Source organism: Pungitius pungitius, chromosome 1 (assembly GCF_949316345.1).
Source record: "Pungitius pungitius chromosome 1, fPunPun2.1, whole genome shotgun sequence".
Taxonomy (NCBI): Eukaryota; Metazoa; Chordata; class Actinopteri; order Perciformes; family Gasterosteidae; genus Pungitius; species Pungitius pungitius.
Window position 1 is genome coordinate 8,477,788 of NC_084900.1, and position 22,710 is coordinate 8,500,497.

The 22,710-nt window shown below is 45.2% G+C and overlaps 2 protein-coding genes and 1 non-coding gene across 5 annotated transcripts; 2 read left to right on the forward strand and 1 right to left on the reverse strand.

The window, feature by feature from the left end:
- The first annotated feature begins 1,091 nt into the window (after positions 1-1,091).
- On the forward strand, positions 1,092-6,786 carry snx15 (sorting nexin 15). 2 transcript variants are annotated; one of them, XM_037480899.2, is made up of 7 exons: positions 1,092-1,265; positions 3,771-3,927; positions 4,487-4,602; positions 4,797-5,079; positions 5,187-5,360; positions 5,591-5,788; positions 6,375-6,786. In XM_037480899.2, exons 1-7 carry the CDS (start codon positions 1,212-1,214, stop codon positions 6,512-6,514), a joined length of 1,122 nt encoding a protein of 373 aa, XP_037336796.2. In that variant the 5' UTR covers positions 1,092-1,211; the 3' UTR covers positions 6,515-6,786. The 2 variants fall into 2 exon arrangements, with proteins under 2 accessions (XP_037336796.2, XP_037336795.2); XM_037480898.2 differs by lacking the exon at positions 1,092-1,265 and adding an exon at positions 2,839-3,104 and having other exon boundaries at positions 6,375-6,785.
- Positions 6,787-13,128: 6,342 nt separating this feature from the next.
- On the forward strand, positions 13,129-22,112 carry prox3 (prospero homeobox 3). 2 transcript variants are annotated; one of them, XM_062561266.1, is made up of 6 exons: positions 13,129-13,440; positions 16,203-18,067; positions 18,203-18,316; positions 18,893-19,005; positions 19,173-19,278; positions 20,424-22,112. In XM_062561266.1, coding segments are annotated over exons 1-6 (2,373 nt in total). In that variant the 5' UTR covers positions 13,129-13,439; the 3' UTR covers positions 20,598-22,112. The 2 variants fall into 2 exon arrangements, with proteins under 2 accessions (XP_062417250.1, XP_037336299.2); XM_037480402.2 differs by having other exon boundaries at positions 18,209-18,316.
- Positions 19,831-19,904, reverse strand: trnai-aau (transfer RNA isoleucine (anticodon AAU)). Its single transcript has one exon. It is a non-coding gene; the product is annotated as a tRNA-Ile (tRNA).
- Positions 22,113-22,710: the final 598 nt, after the last annotated feature.

A 22,710-nucleotide genomic window follows, 5' to 3' on the forward strand; every position in this document is an offset into this window, starting at 1 on the left:
AGACAGGGTGTCCCCATTTAGTTGTGTAACAAATGTTCAGTCTGCCGTACTGGAGGGACACATACACGCATAAATACACACAAGGGGCCTCACTATAAATCCCCGTCTGATCCCTCTGAGAGAGTTTATTTTGCAAAACAGCGTGAGCTTGGAGAAGAAAAAAAACCCCCACTGCAAAGCAGACCTGGACCAGTTCAAACCAGTTTGGCTGTCCTGTGCTTTCATCTCATTGTCTCAGGCAATGTTTCAGTCCTCAGCAGTTCAAGGGAAATCTAGAGATCGCAGTCGCACTGATGTTTATTGAATCAATTAGAGACAAAGTTGTTGGTTGAAACACGCACATATTCAGTCCTGTTGAATGTACTCGATGGCGGCTTTGTTGTGTTGTGTAACGTCTTTGCCACCATGTTTTGTTCCACTGATATCCTTGAACAGCAAGTGTACATTAAAGCAATCACACACACGCACAGTGTGTCTTGCTTGAACATTTTAATAACCTTTTGGGGCATTCAATCTCCCAGTTTGCCTCTCTGAATGTAATATATTCCCTCCTGTTCTTTTTTGCTTCTTTGTTCCCCACATGTGGCCTAGTTTGCTCTCACAGACAAAGCGGGGGCTGTTGAACGTGGAAAGCCTTCCTCTCTTGCACTCCACCAGCGTGAATGGAGAGCTAAAATGAAAAGAGCGGACCCTAATTAGTTTACATTTGTACATTCAACACAGACGCATGGCATATATATAAAGGAGAATAAACCAAGATGCCAACTTTACAAATAAACACTCTTTCCAAGCAGCATGGCACATTAACACATTTGTCTTGTTTCAGTATATTATAATCATCATGCATTTCACGTGTCTCTCTGTCTCTCCTAGTACCACATTCATCTCGTTATTCACACTCTCCCTTCCATTCTCGTGTCCTGTGCGCTTGGCCTGCTCTGTTACGGCTTTTCCTCTCGTCTCCTCTCAGCGCCCCCCCCCCCCCCCCCCCCCCACCTCTCCCGCTACCACCAAACTCTTTCAGGCGGTAAACAATGGCTGAACGTTAGTAAGAATGCACCTTCTATGTGAGAAGAATGCCAAACAGTTCAGTTCACTGGTGCAATACTACTTATGCCCTGACAACGTCTATGAGCACGGTAGCACAGGGGAAGAGTGCTGGGCCCATAACTCAGAGGTCGATGGATCCAAGCATATAATAGTGACCTAAAATGTGTCTTCATCTGTCTGCAAAAGTTCACTTCGGACTGGTATTTACGGTAAATGTAAGTACAAAACAAGTAATCTCTTCAGAATACTGTGTATTATTTAATTGTAATCTTATCATTTAACTTGTTCAACACTTCAATGTTAAATTACTGTATATTCAGCTAAGTGTAGCTAGTGAATTTTTAGAGTTATTATTGAATTCTTTGTGAATCATATTTAGTATTAATAATCTGCAAAGCATACATTAATGTACAAGTACTTTGACATAGTATTTCAGAACACTAGTTGAGTGAAAGTACTTCCACCACGTGTAGATAAAAACCATATAGCCTGAACACACATTAACGTGTTACACGTGTTCCCATCAATTTAAGAGGCAATTACCGGAAAAGAAAGCAGCACCAGTGACCTTTGAGTCTGTAGGGTATAAACTCTCACTCAGGCTCTCGTTTATGGCCTCAAGATGCTTTTAACATAATATGGAGCATTGATAACAGGATCTTCTGAATGGTTAAACCATTTTAATACCCAAAATGGCCCTTGAAATCAAACAAAATAAATAGCGTTAGGTCTTCTGATTTCAAAGCGATTGTGTAATGGGAAAGGGGCGCGCACAGCTGGAACTTCCTCAGCATTACACTATTGTCTGTAGTCGCTCTCTTTGTTGTATTGTCTCCAACAGGGTACGGCTGAGACCATTGTGTTGGTTTCTTAAATTAACATCTATGACCCAGGGAAAATATGAAAAGCAATTAATTTCTCAAAAAGGCATCAAACATTGATTTAAAATTGTGTTTATGTCAGTTAAGTTCCTTGTACACTTGTGTAAATACTATGAATCTTTGGTGCCCCCTTCAGTATTTCAATGATTCTTACAGTGATAATAAAGGTTTAAGTGCAAAGACAACACTGATGATGATACATTATGATACATTTGACACATTTTCATCACCCTCAACTTCCATTCTAATTAAGCATTGTTTTTATATTACACACCATCAGGATGTAATTGATGGTTTAGCCTCAACTCTCTGTACCAAAACAATTCCATGTGGCATTTTACAAGCATTTTGAGGTTAGGTCCATCCATTTGTGAAATATTTAAATGGGGTTATCATACCTCATTCCAACAAGAAATTATATGTGTCAGGTTGCAATGCTTATTAGTACACTATGTGAAATAGCTATCAAAATGTAAATACAATTGGGTTATATTTGTTTTTAGTGTTTAGCTTTGTTTTTGATATTTTAATGTAAAGTGTCTTTGAGTTCCATGAAAAACTCTATACAAATAAAATATATTATTATTATCGCTAATATTATTATTATCAACATTATTATAATGACTATGGTTTGAAAGACAAACTCCTAATTCCAATAACGCTTGAATTATAAAAACACAACAGAACAAATATATGCAAGTCCGATGTTACTCTGACGATTTCCAAAATGGAAATTATTGTATTATTTGCATAATTATGTTTAAAAAGACAATTTAGTCGATATTATAAAATGTAAATCTTTTCAAAATAAAGACAATTAAAAAATATGTACATACACCCAAACATGTTTCTTCTACTATTTTAGTAGTGAGGGATACATACAAACAATATAAAAAAGTAAAACAAGTTGAACTTGACGCAAATAAACGTAATCACGCATTTAAACACGTCACTAACCCGGAAGTGAGCGCAGGGGCGGGACCAAAGGATCACAACAGAGCAGCTACACCATTTCCAGTTGTGTTTTGTGCCTCTGAAACACGCTGTTCTTTTCTTTCTCCACCGACAACGGACATGTCACGAAAACCCAAAGATGAATACTACCGTTTTTTCACCGTCACTGACCCACGCACACACGAGAAGGGACACACCGAGTACAAAGTGACAGCAAGGGTCGGTGTACACTCTTTAACTCTCCTTACAATACTAGCCGGCAACCTATGTTGTCACTTTATTCATGGTTTCAATATTAACCACCTGTTGGGCTAATTCTCTTCACGTTCTGCTCCACACAAACATCGATTGGTCTGTTGTGCTCTTTAGTCACACTTTGTGTTACACACTATTCGGTTATGACACAATAAAGCCAGTGTTATGTGTAACGTTTCCACTCAAACACAGAAACAAAAGACTCCGCAGGCACACGGATAAGTACACAGTAAGCCTTTCATTTGAGGCACTCATGTGGGAGCCACCTTGTGATTCGGTTCTTGTGTTGCCCCCCCCCCCATGACCACACTCACGCTCCACGGTCTCATACGCATGCGCAAATCAATATGAAGATCATATCTTTATCAACCTGCCTTCTATTTGTATACGAAATACGGGCATCATATTGTTTTTCACCTTGCTTTGTAATGTATACACATACCCACAAAACAACCGATCCATGACTTCTTGTAAATATTTGAGCCCTTGTCTGCAGATAAATAATTGCACTTTTGTATAAATTAAAAAGCGTATCATCCCCCTTTATTTTATAACAGACTTTCAAAAAGCTAATGTGCCACTTCATGTTAAACATGTAATGTATAACAATGTGTCCTGTGTGGTGTGTAGTTTGTGTCCAAGCGCCATCCGGAAGATGTGAAGGAGGTGGTCGTGTGGAGGAGGTTCTCAGAGCTGAAGAAGCTCCATGGGGAGTTGGCCTACACTCACAGGAACCTGTTCAGAAGAGAGGAGGAGTTTCCATCTTTTCCCCGCGCACAAGTATTCGGTACGAAGCGTAAAAATGGTGATACGTTGCAGCGCAAATACCAACTGGGTCGTTTGGTTTGCTGCAAGGAGCTAGACAAATATCTGGATTAATTCATTACGTATGTTTTCACGTCAGAGGTAATAATTTAACCCAACTGTCGTTTTCTCAGGCTGAATTTGTAGCTTCCCTGAGCAATTATCCTGTCCTGTGTCCTTCAGTCGTTTCTGGGCGGAGAGGACTTTTGTCGTCATGACTCTGGTGACATTTCCCCTCGGCCTGTTACCTCTTTTTTTGGCGGGTACCGACTCACAACTGCAAAATGTAGCAACACAGTTGATTCGAATGCCAAACTGTGGTCCCAAAGCCCATGCAAAATCTCACTTGATGGGAGACGTCCCCAAAAATTCAGCCAACTATAGCAAGACAAATTATAATACATTTGATCAAGCGCATCTACAAAGTCTCCCCGAAAAAGAAACATTGTGAGATCAAGCGGTTGATCTTCCATCTGTTGTGTTTGTTGTTCTAGCATCCTCAGGCACCAAGTCGTTGTTAAATCTTCTGCCTCTGTTTTCAGGGCGGTTTGATGAGGCCGTGATCGAAGAGAGAAAGAATGCTACCGAGGCCATGCTTCTGTTTACTACCAGCATACCTGCCCTCTACAATAGTCCACAGCTCAAGGACTTCTTCAGAGTGAGACTCGCTCACACACACACATGTCTATAGGAAGTGAATCAGATAGATTATGTAACACAAAACATGACAGCCAGACCAAGGTGTCATAGTGCCACAGGATTCCTTTTCATGTGGCCTCTATCCACCTACGCCTCCTGCTCTATTCATACCTCCACCACGTTTGCCCTCTCTTTCTCCCTCCCTGTTCTCAGGGTGGTGAAGTCACAAGGCCTCTGGATGCCGCTCCTCTGTCCTCCACTGGGCCTCTGCCGCCCCCTCTCATCCCCCTCCCCAAGCGGAGGGACTCGGACTGCGAACCAGCCGAGGAGGAGGAGGGAAGGGAAGCTCCCACCTTACCCCAGGACCTGGGCACCAACCTGGGATTAGATGTAGTAGAACCGGAGGTGGCGACTGAGGCTTACAGCGAGATGGGAGGCTCTCCGAGAGAAGAACAAGAAGAAGAGGAGCCGAGCGATACAGAGCTGGACGACGGAGGTACGGAGTGGTCAATGAAATAAACAGCCCGTGTTTAACCATGACGTGTGCTTTTATTTCTTTAATTATCTTGATCTGTCCTTTTGCTCCATGTTTACCACCTACAGTTCCGTCTCCCGACCGAAGCACAGCCATAAACCTCCAATCACAAGAGTCCCAGGAAGAATTCGATTCACTGTTCGACTCTTTGGCCGAAGAGCAAGTACCATTGCCAAAAGAGGAAGGGCCGCCTCCTCTGACAGACAATGATTTGGCTGTCTTTGATCCCTGCTATAAACAAGGTGAAGATACATGGGGATGGGAACCCATATTAGAATGTAATATACAGACTTCAACAGCCACGCCTCTTTGGTGTCTAGTCACAAATAGCAACCAGCCATTCTTGTCCTTATCCCCCCCCCCCCCCCCCCCCGTGAGTTTTCAGATAGTGAGTGGTGTTAAAACTGCCGTCGTAAATGTTTTCATTTCTGGTAAATTACATCTCATGCTCCTGTCCCTCCCTCCATTTCAGATAAATCCAGTTTTTCCGGTGACCACTCAGAGTTGTTCTCACTGCCGCCTACCAGTCTGGACGGAGAGGACGTTGCTTACTTAAACCAAGCATCCACTGAGCTAACAGCTGCGATGGAGAAGGAGAAGGAGGGAGAGTTTAGTTCAGCCATTTGTGGGTACAGGACGGCGGTGGATATCCTGATCACTGGAGTACAGGGTGAGGTGATAGGTCGGTGCTAAAGTATTCAGGTCAGCAATGGCCCAGTACCTATGTTTGTATATGTTGATCTACCTAAAAGGAAAAGTACACACACACACACACACACACACACACAATCAATTGAACTAACCGTGGACCTTCTGGTGTTAGAACAGACTCAGTCATGCACGGATCTAAAGGAGCTCCACAGCTAAAATAAGTATGTGTGTACCGTGCTAACATGTGACAGCCCTCTAATGGGTAATCTATGGTTACTTTGTGCCTTCCCAGTGTCCCACATCTATTTTGGGCTTGTGGAAACATTGACCCACCTTCCCCAATGAATTATCTGAGTACTGCAACGAGGTGCTGTGTTTAGGCTGCAGACTCTCCGGGGGCGTGGGTTCAATTCCCACAGGTGTCAGTGGACATTATCTCTGCAAAAGGATTTGTTTTGTTTTTTTTCCGCGCTGCTGTTTACACTTTTTGATAATTACATGTTTTAAGTAAAAAACTTTCTCTCCACTGGACAGGACACTATCATTACCAGACAATTATAATGAGAAATAATCATCATTGTCTTCCTCTCTGTCCATCTGTCCAGGAGACCAAGACCCGGTACGCAGGGAGTCTGTGATGAGAAGGACAGCACAGTATTTAAAGCACACTGAGATGTTGGTGGACAGGCACTCCTCACCCACACACACTCCCACTCCCACACACACACGTGCACAGGACCCGTAGAGGCACACTTGTGTGTGCACTGTTCACACACACAGAAGGACAGCTGAAAGACAAAGAAGCTCAGGTGTTGTGACATACACACACACACACTCCTGAGGTACGCACTACACATCTCACTGCTACAGTAAAAAATGTGATTAGCTAATCTAAAATAATTTGAATGGATAAATAATCCTTCCAATCCTCTTGTCTGATTTTTACCCTCCTTTTATAATGTTATCTTGTTAAATAGTTTGCCTTTTGCAAAATTGATGTTATGATTAATAAAAATTAATTGAATTAAAGGCTGTAAGATATGTTTTCTTGAGGGTGAAGTGTAGAAGGGACGGGTAGTTTGCTGCAGGACTCTCAGGAGGATTATAAAATCAAATGGTTAATACAGTAGTCACACGGCTGGGATATTTAAGCCTCACCACAACCGTCAAATCAGGATCAACTGATTGGTGCCTTACAGCTCTGGACCTTCTGTTTAAAAATGGGCTAGACATTTTCTGTTGGAGGTGCTATTTTCCAGTCGTATTTTCAAATAGTTCTATCGTTTCACAGTTTCTGTAATTCTGTGGTTAATTCTGTGGCGGGTTTAAAAAGGCTTGCAGTAGCGTGACAGTACCTCCGAGGGTCGCTGTGGGACGCGAGGCCGCATCGCGCAGACTCCTCGTTGCACCGGCTCGTCCGCCCCGAAGGCGGCTACATCTCACATTGGGTCTCTCTCAGCAGAGCAGTTTCCGCAGCAAAGCAGCTGTAGCGACCCGTCGGGCTGCTGATACAGATTTCCGATGCTACTTATTGTGTGTGTGTGTGTGTGTGTGTTTTTATTCTTTGTGTTACACAACCCTAAATGTGCTGCAGAAAGACAGCCCTCCAGTGCTTTTAAGTGGACAGGTGAAAAGGTGGTGTGGATACTACTCATAACATCACAAACATCGCTGTCAGAGCTGCTGTTACTGGTAGTTATTTCATTTTGTTATACATGTCCTTTATTTCCCCCGATTACTTGTCACTTTATTTTTCCTCCTATGGCCCAAGCTTAAAGACCGGTCAAGATACATTTGAGCGGTAATTGTTTTATTTTCACAATCTCATACGCCTTATCCCCAATAGACCAGTTAGTTTTTTGTATTTCTTCTGCCGGCTTTTCAACGTGCTCTTTTAAATGAAATCCTCCAGAATAAAACCAGCCTCCTTTGAAAGTTTTTCTTACTTTCAACTTTCTGAGCAAATGAGCGGAGGTTGTTGAGGGGGAGAGGAAGTGGGGATGTAAAGGAGAGGCGGGGAAAAGGGGGAAGAGATCAGTGGCATGCAGCAGAATCCCTTCTCTGGAGAGGAGAGACAGGGATGGGAGACAAACAGATGGGAGAGGCGACAATAAAAGGCAGGCCGGCGTGAGGAAAAGGCTACCCTTTCTACCACCAGATGAGAAAAAGAGGGGTGGCGGGGAGCGAGAGATAACAGAGAGGACGGAGGACGGGGGGAAAAAAAGAGGGGGACGTGATTAGAGGATAAGCACAGATCATCCCTCCATTGTTAGGGGGATGGAAAAACTGACCCTCCCTCTTCCTCTATTTTCATCCTGCCGCTTTTTTTTTTCCTCGCTTGCTTTGTTTTGAACATTGTGGGGAGCTTGAAGAGGATGGAGGGATGGCAGAGAAAAGCGAGAGATAACATTACTCCATCCTGTTATACACCCCTCTTTTCCTCTCATCTCTCCACCTCTCTACCTTTCCCTCCATCTCTCCCGCTTTCTAGTGCTGCACCTGTGAAAAGCAGAGGATGTGAGATGGAGAGGAAGATGGAGAGACAAAGAGACGGATGGAGGGAGGGATGAAATCTGGTGGAGGGTGTGTGTGTGTGTGTGTGCGTGTGCAAAGAGGGTGCGGGGGGGTAGAGCCTCGCAGCATTAGCATGCTGAGAGTGTCAGCACTCTCCTCTTTTTTTCTCTCCCTCCATCCCCATCCCTCTTTCCATCCCTCTCTCTGTCTCTTTCTCCTCACTGGTCACTGCAATTATACCATCAAAACACTCCAGCCTGAGAGCATAATAGCTTCCCCCTGTGTGTGTGTGTGTGTGTGTGTGTGTGTGTGTGTGTTTAAGCGAACTAGCGAATGTGTGTGTTGTCATGAGAGATCAAAAGAAAGACGTGTGTGTGTGTGTGTTTGTGCATAATTTAGTGCCACGCATGGTGCATTGCATGTGCATGTATGACAAGCAGGGCAGCTGTTGGTGTGTGTATGCCAAAAACTGGCTTTGCAGCCTGTGTGGGTGAAAAAAAGCCTGTGTGTGTTTGTAATATGTGTGTGTGTGTGTGTGTGTGTGTGTGTGTGTGTGTAAGTATCTATTGAGTTCTACTGGCGAGAAAAACTGCTTCTCCAACCTCTGACCAAACACACTCTTAAAACGCATGCTAAGAGATCCACTTTACATGCGTGTGTCTAGTGAGTTTCTATTTTCACACACGCGTACAACCACACACACACACACTAATGGACGCACACAGGCATACATTCGTGGCTTTGAGACACGGACCGTTATGACCTACATGCCCAGTGGGTCATCATTAAGCCAAACAGCACACTCTGACACCTTCGGCTGTCCACACACAGACACACACACACACACACACACTCTCTCTTCTACTCTCTCCCTGTTTTTGTTTTTGTTCCCTCAACTTCCTCTATCCCTCTCACCCGTTCCGCCCCCTCCGTCTCTTCCCTTTTCTCTCATTCTCTAACACACACACACACACACACACACACACACACACACACACACACACTATCCCCCCTCTATGAGCTTGTTATGCCTCTGTGTCCATTCGTTTGTCTGTGTCACCTTGCCCTGAGCTATTTGAGTACACTTCTGTCTCTCGCACTCCCATCTCCCTCGCACACACACACACACACAAACACACACACACATACACAAACACACACACACACCAACGCGTTCTCTGTCTGCCTGTCCGTCCGTCCCCCCATGTGCTCCTTTACAACCTGACCTTCTCACCGGTACTGTAAGTCTTGACGTATGTCATGTAGGTCTTGTTCACTTCACATGGGGCCGCCTATTGTTGCGGGTTACAACTAAATTCTGCTACTATGAAGCAAATCAACACCTAGTACAGGAAAACAATTAAAGAACAAAGTCAACAAATAATGATGTCGCCATGGTTATTTTGAGGGGCAAGAAGTGGCCCTCGAGTTGCATTTTGGGAATGTGTTAGATCCAATGTTTTTTGACACATGGGGACTGATTCATGGACTGAAAATGAGAATATCTGAGACATGATCAAATGATTATGTAATTCATGTTGGATCCAACAGGACATACGGGAGATTACCACATATTTATGGGTTCGAAATGTAGATGAGCCTCCACGAGAGAGCGTTTCAGTTGCATAGGAATGTCATTTAGTAGGAGACATTTGAGACCTGAGCGTAACTGTACAGGGCTGGAGATCATTCTGTGTGGGTTTGACCCCTTTCCCATTAGACTGGGTCATCTGACCCAGCGTTCATATGAATGTATTGATTGATGCAGCTTAAATTAGGCCTCCATAACTCCCACACTCCCTCGCCTTATGGTGGGGCTCAGACTTGTTCATTGCTTCCTCTTTATGACCCCCCCCCCCCCCCTGTTCATGCTTCTCTCCGCTCCCCACTTTTTCAATCACCCCCCCCCCCCTCGTTCCCCCTCCCTCTCACCCCATTGCTCCCTCTCCCTGTACAGAAATCAATGAACATACACTTTATGCCATCTATTGATCCTTTCACATCTATCCGTCCTCCCCCCTCCTCCCCTCCTACTGTTCTTGCCCTCTTTCGGCTTTTCACTTCACTCCTCCCCATCCCTTTTCTCACCCGTCTCCCTTTTGAATTTATAATTTCTCTCTCTCTCTCTCTCTCTCTATCTCCACGTCAGTCCCTTTATCTTTATGTCTCTCGCTCTGGGACGTCCTATTTATATGTCTGGCACCTTCATGCTTGCACTGAAGTGTGTGTGTGTGTGTGTGTGTGTGTGTGTGTGTGTGAGAGGGTTTGATGTTGGTCTAAGTGGTTAACATAATGTGAGCCCTGAAAGAGATGACGTGATCACACTCACTCAATGACACACACACACACACACACACGCACAATTTTAGGATTTTTGGGAGGCTTTTCTGTGAACAATTTAGTCCTTTTCAGTATTCTCCGGCCTGTGCAGCAGATCCGTGTATTATCTCTCAATTGTATTCTCCCAGTGTGCCACTCCGTCCAACGTGCACACACACAACACAAACACGCACACTTCTGCCTCCCAGAATTACAAAACCCTGGTATTATCTTTTGTTATTTATTATTGCAGGTGGAGCCATCATTCCACGACCGTCTCTCGCCCTTCTCCCTCTGAATGTGTTTTTATTTATTCAGAGTGAACTCACTTTCTCTCTTTTCCTGCCCTCTCCTCTCCTCTGCGTGTTTATTCAGACACCTCTCCCTTTTTTTTCTCTCCACGCCGTGCCCGCGTGTCCAGCTTTTGTTACCAGCCTCGTTTCCATAACGACTGTGACCTTTCAGTCAGCGCCCAACCATATTTAATCAGAAGTAGAAAAGGACAGAAATGAGATGAGACAGACAGAGAAGTTGGAGATGGAATGTTTTTTTTGGGGGGGGAGGATGAAAAAAATACATTCTTCTCAAAAAGAGATAACGTTCGCACCGCTCTCTGTTTGGAGGGTTAGATTACTGTCAGCAACAGGTAGATTACTGTCCAAGGTCAGGCATCTGCAGACATGTTTTTCTGGGTGCTATATCTCTGTGCGAGCAAAGCGACATGGCTGAGGTAAACCAGTGCGGGAATATTCCTCTGTCCTTTCCAAATTTTGTCCATTTACATGTCACATGCAAACTGGGTCGCAGATTGCTGTTTAATTTCAAATATCCATCATATGGTTAAATTTCAACAATATGACTTAGAAAGATCAGTATGAACTCATTTAACATTATCTTTTTTTTAAATCAGCTTTTTATGCACAGCAAATTTCCGAGAGTTAATGTTATATAGTTGAAATGTAACAATACCCAAGCAACAACACCAGTGGGTAGTGAGTTGAATTAACTCTGTGAGATTCAATTTAAACTCTAAGCTGGTGTTTATATTGTCCCAATCTTGTCAGTGTTAAATCAACTAAGTGTTAACAATTTAACTCAGAATAAGTGTTTAAAAAATAAATCTGCTCAGTGTTAAATATATTACATGACATTTTTATCCACATCCTCAACATTTTGGCCCGGGGAGCAGGTGTTTTGCTCAAAGACACTTGGTACATGGAACATGGAGCAGCCAGTGTTTGAACCGCCACCCTTGCCTCTCCAATCCATGCACTACAGTACGTAGCAAAGTTTGGTTTGCTAGAATTTTGCTGTGTGGGAGGAAAGTACACAGCAAAATTCCTAAGAGTTAATTCTCCCGGTGTCAGGCAAAAGTGTTGAAGTTGCAGAGTTGAAATCACACTGCAAAAAGTTGATTCAACTCTTACAGAGTCAACTGTACGAAAGAGCTGGAGTCATTATCCAGTTTCAAGATCATTCAGATTCATTTGCAACACTTAGTAGAGTTAAATAAACTCTTTGATAGGATTGAAATGTAACTGTACAGTGTCACAGTTCTTGGTTTCAGGCTTAACTCCATGTAATATGGTGCAAGGATTCAGGAACCTTAGTGTTGTTGGTTCGAACCCTGGCTTACCCATGTTCCATGTCAAAGTGGCCCTGAGCTCTGAATTGCTCCCTGGGCAAAATTATTTATTCCGAGAACTTATTCCGAGTTAAATTGTTAACACTTCGTGGAGTGTTGATTTAACACTGACAAGATTGGGATAATATAAACACCAGCTTAGAGTTCAAATTGAATCTCACAGAGTCAATTTAACTCACTACCCACTGGTGTTGTTGCTTGGGTATTGTTACATTTCAACTATATGAGAGTTAAAATTAACTCTGTAAAAGTGTTTCATTGACACTGGAGTGGGGACCCCATGGAACACTTTAAACGTGTTAAAATTAACTCCAATAGTGTTAATTTGAGTGTCAATTTTTCTGTGTATCAATTGAAAGCCGTTTCCTGTTTCTTTGCTTTTGAAAAAAAAAAAAAATCCTGTGGTGAGATAAAACTGTTAATGAATGTCCTGACTCTTACTCTGACCCTCACTGTGAAGCTGAGAATGTACTAGAACAAGTGAAGGTACGTAATGGTTTCAGCATCCACCACTTTGTTCGACTTTTACGAAAAGTCAGACTCCTCAGTCTCAGTCACCGTAGCCATCGTGCGTGCTCAAAAAAGGACACTGACGTTATTTAGTAATCCGTTACTTCTAAACTGTTGAACCACCCTCTCTGGTCTGTGTGCGTGTGTGCGCGCGTGCGTGCGCGCGCGCGTGTGCGTGCACGTACGGGAGGTCATGCCAACATGGGAGGGACCGGACCGTCGAGTGGCCAGCTCTCGAGCCCGGCCGCCCGCCCACCGCGGCTCCACACCCGGGAGCAGTGCGTGAGAGACGATGCCAGCCATAGATAGATGGATCTGCGAGGGAGGGTGAAGAGGGGGGAGGGGGTGAGGAGGGGTGGGGTGGGGGGGGGGGAGAGAAACCTGCACAGTGACACAACTACAGAGTAAAGAGGAGGCGGCGGATGAGTGAGAGGAAAACAAAGGACAAATAAAAAAGAGCGCGGGGGAACAGGAGAGAGACGGGAAAGTCGCCGGTTGTTGTTTTGGTTTTTTTTTTCTTCCGCCAGAACCGATGTCCGAGGCCCGCCGGGTGCCAGCGGAAGAGAGGAGACCGAGGCAGAGCGCCTAGGAGCGGCCGCTGGAGTGGAACGCTTCGGAGGGGGAGGGAGGGTGGGTGGGGGGCCAGGGGGGGCACCGCTGGAGCTCTTCTCTGTGCACCGAGAGTGAGTTCATTTTTTTTTTTTAAACTTACAAACGCGACATATTGTTGAACAGTTTACACGTCGAGTAAGCGACGTGTGTGTGTGTGTTTCATTTCGGTTGTCGTTTTCCCTTTCGTGCTGCGACATTAGTCCATCGCTGCCAATTAGTGACAGGACGCAGCGCGGGAGCGTGCGCGCGTACACGCACTGATAAACTGACAGCTCGCGCACATTATATAAATTATTCAAAGTAATATTATTTCTACTAGCGTAGATGATGGAGAGATGGATCCATACATTTAAATAGAATAATAAATTAATATATAGATGGATACATATGTTGATAAATCGATAGATGAATCTTTGGCAAGAAAATATATATTTATATATATATATATATGTTTAAAATTATAATATGATGATAATAAAACAACTCAGAAAAATTTAAAAAAAAAACACTGACACAAATAATGCTCCGACGTTCATTTGAAAGTTAGATTTGAGGAATTTTAGATCTGGCTAAAACACACAGTCCGTAGGCCGGCAAAACGATAGCTTGACCAAAATTATATTTTGAAATATCAACTGCTTGAACGCAAATAGGGCGGGAGGCCTAACATTTGAGACATATAGAGATAACCTGTTAACAATAACCAATACACCCAAATGGCACTTTTACAAATATGCATTAGTTACAGTAATGGGCTACCAGTGGGGAGTTCCCTGTGTTGTCAGTTTTCCCAGTAACACCTACAGCCGTCTACCAGTACCCTTCTGAGGTCTAATCTAGTGGTTACTTTCATTTTCATTGCTCGGTGTTCATATTTTATGCAGCTTTCCGCTGGCTTTGAAAAGCTAATCTGTCCCTGATATAAGCGCATTGGCTGGTTTGCCATCTGGGCTGTATTAAAGAGAGGACAGGGCATTTGAATAATTGATATTTATCTATTTATAGTAGGATTATTCTCTTCATGTTGGACCGAGGGACCTAAGCACTGGTCTATTAATCTATCCATCCATCTGTCCATCCATCCATCCATCCATCCATTCATCTATCTATCTATCTATCTATCTATCTATCTATCTATCTATCTATCTATCTATCTATCTATCTATCTATCTATCTATCTATCTATCTATCTATCTATCTATCTATCTATCTATCTATCTATCTATCTATCTATCTATCTATCTTTCTATAAATCCATTTATCGTATCTATCTATCAATAAATCTATTCATCTTTCCATCTAATCAGCTTTAGTTCTAACCATTGACGGTCAAGCAAAGCCTAAAATGCTAAAGAGCGTCTGTGTTCACATTTTGTCTGGTCCACCTCTTTTAGTCTGTCCTTACATCTGTCCATTTATCATCCATCCATCGTTCTGTTCAGTGAGCGGTAGCGTATCCATCTGAAGTGGATTAGCGCTGTTATCAATGCTAAGTAGGACTGCTGTTCACACACACACACACACACACACACTGGCATATAAACACGCGCGCACAAACACACACACACACACGCACACACATATATACATGCTACTCTCACTCTTTTTCACTCCCCAAGGACCATTGACCATTGTCAGCCCTCTCTCAAGCCTCTCTTTTTTCTTTTGTGTGGATGTGTAATGTGTGTGTGTGCGCGTGTGTATGAGTGTTTGACAGTAAACACTCCGATCAAACAGTACTTAACAAGCTGCCTGCACTGATAACAGAGAGGAGAGGAAGAGAGGAATAGAGAGGAAGGAAAAAGGGCTTCTGGACGGCGAGGAGGCTCAAAAAAAAGAAGGGCACATGTGTTAGGATTAAATAGTGAGATATTGTGTTATTCACAAACGCGGCGTTCTCTACAATTACAAGCGTTTCCAGTTGATGTAGGGAGGCCATGCAGAAGTACCCACTCAAGCCATTTTCTGGCAATTTGAAGAAAAAAAAAGAGCATAAAGGTGGTGTAATATGTTCACACTGTGTTGTTATCACGTCCTCGTCCTACAGCGTCGTGCCCCTCCGTCCTGTCGTTTGTGTTTTCATGCCGTTTGTGCTTTATCGGAAAGTAGCAAGAAAACGGGAGAAGTGGTTTTGAAGAGAAGCGGGCGACGCGTCACCGAGATGGTGAGCCGGATGCTAACCCGCCCCGGCTCTTCTCTCCCTGTTGCCATGTGCGGTTTTGCTCCTGAGACGCGTCAGGGACCCACGCAGGGGAAAAGAGAAACCCTTTGAATGGCTTGTTTCTGAACTCGCTCTTAACTGCCCCGGTGTTTTGCGTTGTGCAGCCCTGTGTAAGGAGGTCACGGCTCAATTGTCGCTGGAAGTGGAAGTGGCCGAGGCCCGTGGTAGGCCGCTGACCTGTTTTGCAGTCCAGATGAGCGGAAGTCACGTGCCAGTCACATGGTGTGCTGCGTTTGACAGCTCGGTGAACGCAGGTCTCTGAACCTCTCAAAAAGTGAACTAATTCAGTTGTCCGCTCATTGAAATAACAAAAGTATTCTGATTCGAAGTAAAAATACATCATTTACTGTTGTTTAGGTGGAACTCATGTTGTCACGTCAGATAAAGATTTATTTCTAGATTATTGTCGATTTAATAATAACAATGATCACTTTTGGATTAATAGAAAGATTATTATTATAAATTCTGAGATCAGAACCCAATTAAATGTATCAGGGTCTTGTGGCAAAAATCGCCCTTCCTCTCCCCCTCCCCCCCCCCCCCCCGTTTTTATGCAACACCACAGTAAAACAGTAATTTTGTCTCCTTCTACCCGCCTCCCTCTCTCTCCAGTGATGGATTCCCCCACGGACCTTTTTGATGACTCTGCTCCCCAGATGCACGCTTTCGCTGCCACTCACAGCTCCACTGATCTCCCTGGAGTTCATCCTCAGCCCATTGCCGGTCGCCCTCCACCCGCATTCAGGCCTCCCGGATTCCCCCTCATCCACCACCTCCTCCAGCCAGGTGGAGCCCCCAGGAGGATTGGAGGTCAACTCAACACCAACCCGAGCACACACAGACACCTGCAAGACCGAGACATGGAGGAGGACGGAGGGGAGAGGGAGAGACGGGCGGAGCAAGGGGTGGAAGGAGGAGAGGACGGGGCGACGGAGGGAGGAGACAGATCGCCGGGGGTCAAGAAGAGGCACGGCGACGCCGCCCTCGTCGCCGAGTGGAGTCAGGACCTCTTGAAGGTGAAGAGGATGAAGCTGGAGAGCCGACCAAGAGATGGAGGGGCCGAGGTGGGAGGCAGGGGGCGCGAGGGGGGGAAGGAGGGGAAGAGGAGAGAGAGGGAGGAGCTGAAGGAACAGCTGGAGGAGGCGAGAGAGAGACTGCAGGCCCTGCAGGAGAAGGTGTGGAGGGCTTTTGGGGAGAAGCACCTTGAGGAGGAGGAGGAGGAGGAGAAGGAGATGAGGTGCAGGAACGGAAGAGGAGGAGACGGAGAAGACGGCGGTCTGATGGAGGAGGAGGACATCACAGAAGGGATGTATGATGAAGAGGACATCGATGGCGGAGAGATGGAAAAGGAAACTTTCTCACTCCTCTCTGTCTCCCCCTTCGACAACTTCCACAAGCAGAGGGAGGAGACCCCAAAAGACAGCGTGGGGAGGATAGAGAGAGGAAGAGGAGGAGGCCTGCACCTGGAGGGCGTGATGGAGGGGGCGGGGTTGTGGCTGGACTGCGGTGGGCTGGTGAGGGGGGATTGGCAGGGAGGGATCGAAGACGAGGGCGAGGAGGGAGGCCAGAAGTTCGCCCAGGCGCTGAAGGTGGAGCTGGGCAGCGCCGTGGCCCGAGTCATAGACCGGGTCCTCCGCCTCTACACCGAGATGACGGACGCCGCCCCCTCCTCTCCTCCGGCCGCCATCTCCTTCCTCCCGTCCGAAGGCGGCAACGACGGCGGGAGGGAGAGGGAAGCGTGGATGGGACTTTTAACAAGTGGCCGAGGGGAGGATAAGGTGAGAGATGAGGAGGGGAAGGCGGGGGGGAGGCAGGATGGAGGAAGAGAGAAGCCCGTCCAGAGGAGGAGCAACGGGGGCGTCCCGCCTCCGGGGCCGCCACGCCCCGCCGAACCCTCGGATCTGTCCATGCCTTCGGCGGCCCAAAGGTCACATGACATGCGAAAAGCCCAACCGCTCCTCGGCCCGCCCCTCCCTGCTCACCTGAACCCCTCCCACCCGAACCTCTCCCACCAGCACCCGTCTCTACCTCGCCCGCCTCCGCTGTCTCACCCCACCCTCCTGCCCCCGGCTTCGCAGCCCAAGGACCTCTCCTTCCACCCGTCCTCCTCGTCCTCGTCCTCTTCGTCCTCTTCCTTCCCCGCGCCCCCCCCTCCACCGCCCCCGCCTCCTCCGCCGCTGCCCCTCCCCCTCCTCCACTACTCCATGCAGCAGCTCTTCTCCCGCTCGTTTCACCACGCCCAGCTGCCCCACCTTCATCCGTCCCGCAAGGACTACCTGAACTCCGACCCCTTCCTGGAGTTCTCGGCTCACCCGTCATCTCACCCGTCTTTCCCGCCGCTCCCCCTGCTCGGCCACCTCGACCCCTCCCTCGCGCGCCACGCTCACGGGGGCAGAGACAGGGGGATGAGGGGAGACGGAGGGATGAGAGGAGGAGGGGGGATGGACGGAGGAGAGCTCTACCTGACCGCTGGGGGAATATCCTTTTGTCATCGAAGTTGGGAGGAACACGGGAGGGGAATGTCTTTGTTCATGAGTGTTCATGTGTGTGTGTGTGTGTGTGTGTTTGTCTTTAAAGGACATGTGTGTGTGTGTGTCCTTAACTGGCCTCATGTTTACACCCAGGAGGGCTTGTCTCCCTGCCATCTGAAGAAGGCCAAGCTCATGTTCTTCTACGCGCGCTACCCCAGCTCCAACACGCTCAAGACTTACTTCCCCGACGTCAAGGTGAGTGCCCCCCCCCCCCCTCCTTGAGAGGGCAAAGTGAGCGCGACTGGAGGTGGAGGAAGGACCGCTTGAAATGATTTGATCTAAAGGATAATTTTATCACCAAACAAATACATTGAGGGAAGATGTTTTGCACTGTAACAGCAAACTTTATGATTAATAGGAAAATTAGTTCAGTGTGAATAATAAAAGATAAACGTCAACAGCTTTACTTTGATGTGAAAAAGTTGAAGGTAAATGTACATGTCATTTTGAAGGAAAAAAAGCCCTCTGTCTTTTTACTGTAATTTCTGTTTGAATGTCTGTTGATAACAACATTTCTGTAAGGTGCTTAATTCCTAAACCAAATACAATCCAAAGAAAGAAATCTCCTCATATTTGATTAGAATATTAACGTGAGCAACACGTTCCTTTATGAAGCACCAAAACAAATTTTCTCTCCGTCTTTGAACCCCGTGTTTTACTGTAATCTGATCCTCAGCGTCATATGAAATCATGTAGTAACCCCCCCCCCCTTGGCCGCCTGTCCACACTTGCTCACATCCTGTCCTGCTGTCTCCCCGTCCTGCTGTCTAGTTTAACCGCTGTGTGACCTCCCAGATGATTAAATGGTTCAGCAACTTCAGAGAGTTCTTCTACATCCAGATGGAGCGCTTCGCCCGCCAGGCGGTCCGCGAGGCTCTGACCCGGTGGGAAAAATAGCACTTGGATTGTTATTGAACGTAATGCAATCCTAGAAAAAGATTTATGCGGAGGATGGTCAAAGAGTGATGCAAGTAATACTTATGACAGTTGAATACTGTGGGCACACGTATGGGATGAATTTCAAGTATTCCATGTCATCTGTCCGATCCAGGGAGGGCGCACCTCGTCTGGGGAGGGAGAGTCACCTACGAGTGGGCCGTGATACGGAGCTTTACCGCATTCTCAACATGCACTACAACAAAAGCAACGTCTACCAGGTGAGGAGAGGGTGTCCCCGTGCAGCATGTCCTCGGGTGGATGCTTTGATACCTTACAGGACTGTCAGGGTGACGAAAGCCAGATATGTACATTTTATTTTTTTGCTGAAATAAATGTCTTTTATTATTATTTTGTTTTGAACCAACTATTCTTTTTCTCACTGATGGTATCTGTGAGCCTCCTGTTTCATATAAATGGTATGCATACATTTTGGGGGGGATTTGTTGACTGCTACAAGACTGATTTATGGGCAGTTCTTTATCTTTTTAGTGAAATATACGACAGTTACATCAATGTGCATTAGATTATTTGCATCGCAATCATAATGGTACAGGCATAAATCGAATAAACAATTATGGTAGTAAAATAGTAAGGACATATATAATTCCTTTGGCCCTCAGTCTGCACTTTAATGTGATTAACGTCACCATTGCATTACAACGTACGCGAATTCTAATGTTATTATTAATTCTACGCAGCTTCAAAGACCGAGAGACTCCAAACTTTGCCCTCCGCGATATGCGGCTTTGCTTTTTTTTTTTCAAAATCACTGGCCAGTACGGGTATCGAACCCGCGACCTTGGCGTTATTAGCACCACGCTCTAACCAACTGAGCTAACCGGCCATGTGGTGACCCCCTAACGACTGTGGTTATCAATCTCCACATATGCAATAATTCAGAACGTACATAACGTTTTTCCATGATAATAAATTGAACACTGTTAGGAAAAAAAAGTACCAAATCGTGATATCTCTCACAAAGTCTAAGGCTTTTGCCAAAAATGCAATAGGTTGCCAAACTCCCCTCTGTAGTGCTATAAACAGAATTCACCCAGCTCATTTTGAATCAGAAAAAAAAGGTGCAGCCTTCAGAGAGCTTCGCTTCACCACACAGGTGTTTTGAGTTGACTGGCTAATTAGTCTTCTGCTCGGGTGTCATGCAGCAGGACGAGCGCAGGTGTAATTAATAACCTTAATCACGCGCGCGCCCCATTAACAGTAGGCAACCAGATGTCAAAAAGTACGACGTCACCAAAGCCCATGCTCCTGATAAGAAATGCCAGTGGTTTTAACAGCGGATTTCGGCGGACTATTGAGGGATTCTCTAAAGTAAATGTGAAAGTATTCGCTCTCCTGTCTGCAGGTGCCGGAGAGGTTTATCGAGGTATCGGACGTTGCTCTGAGGGAGTTTTACTCGGCCATTTGGACGGGGAGAGACAGCGACCCCTGCTGGAAGAAAGGGATTTACAAGATCATCTGTAAGCTCGACAGCCCTGTTCCAGATGCCTTTAGGCTGCCCGGTTGTCCGGTTGGCTGACAATGAAAGCGCTTTCATCCGGCACACATGCATGCACAAACAAATAACTCACTGAAAGAAGGGGATTTTATTCGATTCCAGTGAGACCTGCTATTAGCAAATCCACTAAATTCCACTATTCAGCACGTTTGTAATTCTTTGATTAACAAAAAAAAAAGAGAATTTCAAATCCATTTTATTTCACATGGTGTGCAGGGAAAGACACGCATGCTTAATAGGGCACACATTATGCAGTGATGAAAGTCTTGTGACTGCATTTATTGAGGAACGTGACTGTAGCATTGAATTAAAACAGGAATTCCATCTGCTAACATTTTTACCAGTCCACCGACTAGTGAAATCTACGTGCTGCTACACGGCTTTGATAAAACAGTCATGAAAAACCGAGTCGCTGCAGCCACAGAGATAGGAAAGTGGATTGATTGATTTCAGTAACACTGGCATGGAAATATGCGCATTCCTGCGTGTTACAGTGGGATGGCTACACATCGGTCATTGACATAAAAATATAAGATGCATTCCCTTGTTCACAAAAAAAAGAAGCCATTCTATCCATCCGCTCGGTAATCAAATTTACCGCAAGCATGGGCACTGCACAAACACATCATTTACTATGATATTATATGAATATTTTCAGAGCAAGAGCCCACACGGCGCTTTAATACATTTCCCCTGGTTGTGAGGATGCGCCTGTATCTCTCTCTCTCTCTCTCTCTCTCTCTCTCTCTCTCTCTCTCTCTCTCTCTCTCCTTTCCTCACCAACAGAAAGCTGTCATGTTTGCATTAATCCAAAGTTTTTTTTTTTTTTATCCACTTAAGAATTCAGGCTGGGAAGTCTTGAAAGAAAATGTGAGGACCAATCGTAATTAATGTTGATTATATGTTGTAACTTTTTGGGTTGATTGTGATATTTTAAAAACATGAAGTTGCCCTTGTTTTAGGCCAAATGGAGTACTGTCTGCCTGTATGTCCATCTCTTGGTCCAATATTTAATTGTTACCCAACTTTTGTACATGATGGCACAATGTAATTAAGATTCTGCCAAGAGGGACAATATACGGAATTTAAAATAGTAAATTGAATGTTTTGTTGTTTCCTTATTATACGTATTGTTGTTGTTGAAATATCCTGTTTTAAACTAAATAAGCCGGCTGTACAGTTAGTATATATCAACATTCGTTTCCCAAAGATATTTCTGTAACTTTCACACTATCTACTGTACATCATGACTCTTACTGGGAGAGGAAACTTCTGTTTCCCCTCATAAAAAAAAATGTCAATGACCGCTCCTCTGGCTTAATCACGCCTCTGAGACTGAGCCCATACGTGTAAACTAATTGTGTTTTCAAGTGCATGTTTCCTATATTTGCGTTACACGTATTGTAATCCCTTTTTTCTCGTTGCTTTCATAGGTGTCTCTTTTATATTGTACATATTTAGATCTGTGCCTCATGCAGACTTGCATGTGATTTTTTTTGTGTTTGTATTTATCAGTGAATTAAAGTGATACCAGGCTTGTGTTGTGATGACTGCATTCAAACACACACACACGCAAACAGCTCAAACACAAGCTCTCTCTCTCTTTGGTGTTCGGTGCCTGTTAGCCAACACTAATACCATCATACTTTAAGCCTTTAATCTAACAACATTAAAACACACACACACATTCTCACTGACACTAATATTTGCATGATGGCTTTGTAAGAGGCTCAGCCTTGGACTGAGTCTAGCCACCTGAGACAAAACACACACACACACACACACACACACACAGGGAGAGAGCGAGTTTCTCTGGTATGCGAGCAATGTGTCCGGACCACAGAGGTCTTGCAGAAAAAGCTCCTGTTCTTTGACTAACAAGCTGGACAATGGACCCTGTGAAGCCGCGTGCTTCTCGTTCTAGTTTCAGTTTGGCATTTGGAAGAAGGAGGCCCCCTCCAAACACACGTGAAAATGTTCCCTTGCTAACTTTTTGGGGGTGGTTTTCTTTATCGGCCGTTAACTATCAACACCATGCATGCAGTTCACCGGTGCTGTCTAATAAAACGGCCTTAAAAGGGGTCACTGTGTTGTGGCACCACGTGGCACTTCGCCCCTTCGGACAAATCGATCA

Coding starts and splice junctions, on each gene's coding strand:
- snx15 (XM_037480898.2), top strand. CDS start 3,006: ATGTCACGAAAACCCAAAGATGAATACTACCGTTTTTTCACCGTCACT. Junction 3,928..4,486: donor TCCCCGCGCACAAGTATTCG/GTACGAAGCGTA, acceptor CTCTGTTTTCAG/GGCGGTTTGATGAGGCCGTG. Junction 5,789..6,374: donor CCTGATCACTGGAGTACAGG/GTGAGGTGATAG, acceptor CCATCTGTCCAG/GAGACCAAGACCCGGTACGC.
- prox3 (XM_062561266.1), top strand. Junction 19,006..19,172: donor GTCCGCGAGGCTCTGACCCG/GTGGGAAAAATA, acceptor TGTCCGATCCAG/GGAGGGCGCACCTCGTCTGG. Junction 19,279..20,423: donor ACAAAAGCAACGTCTACCAG/GTGAGGAGAGGG, acceptor TCCTGTCTGCAG/GTGCCGGAGAGGTTTATCGA.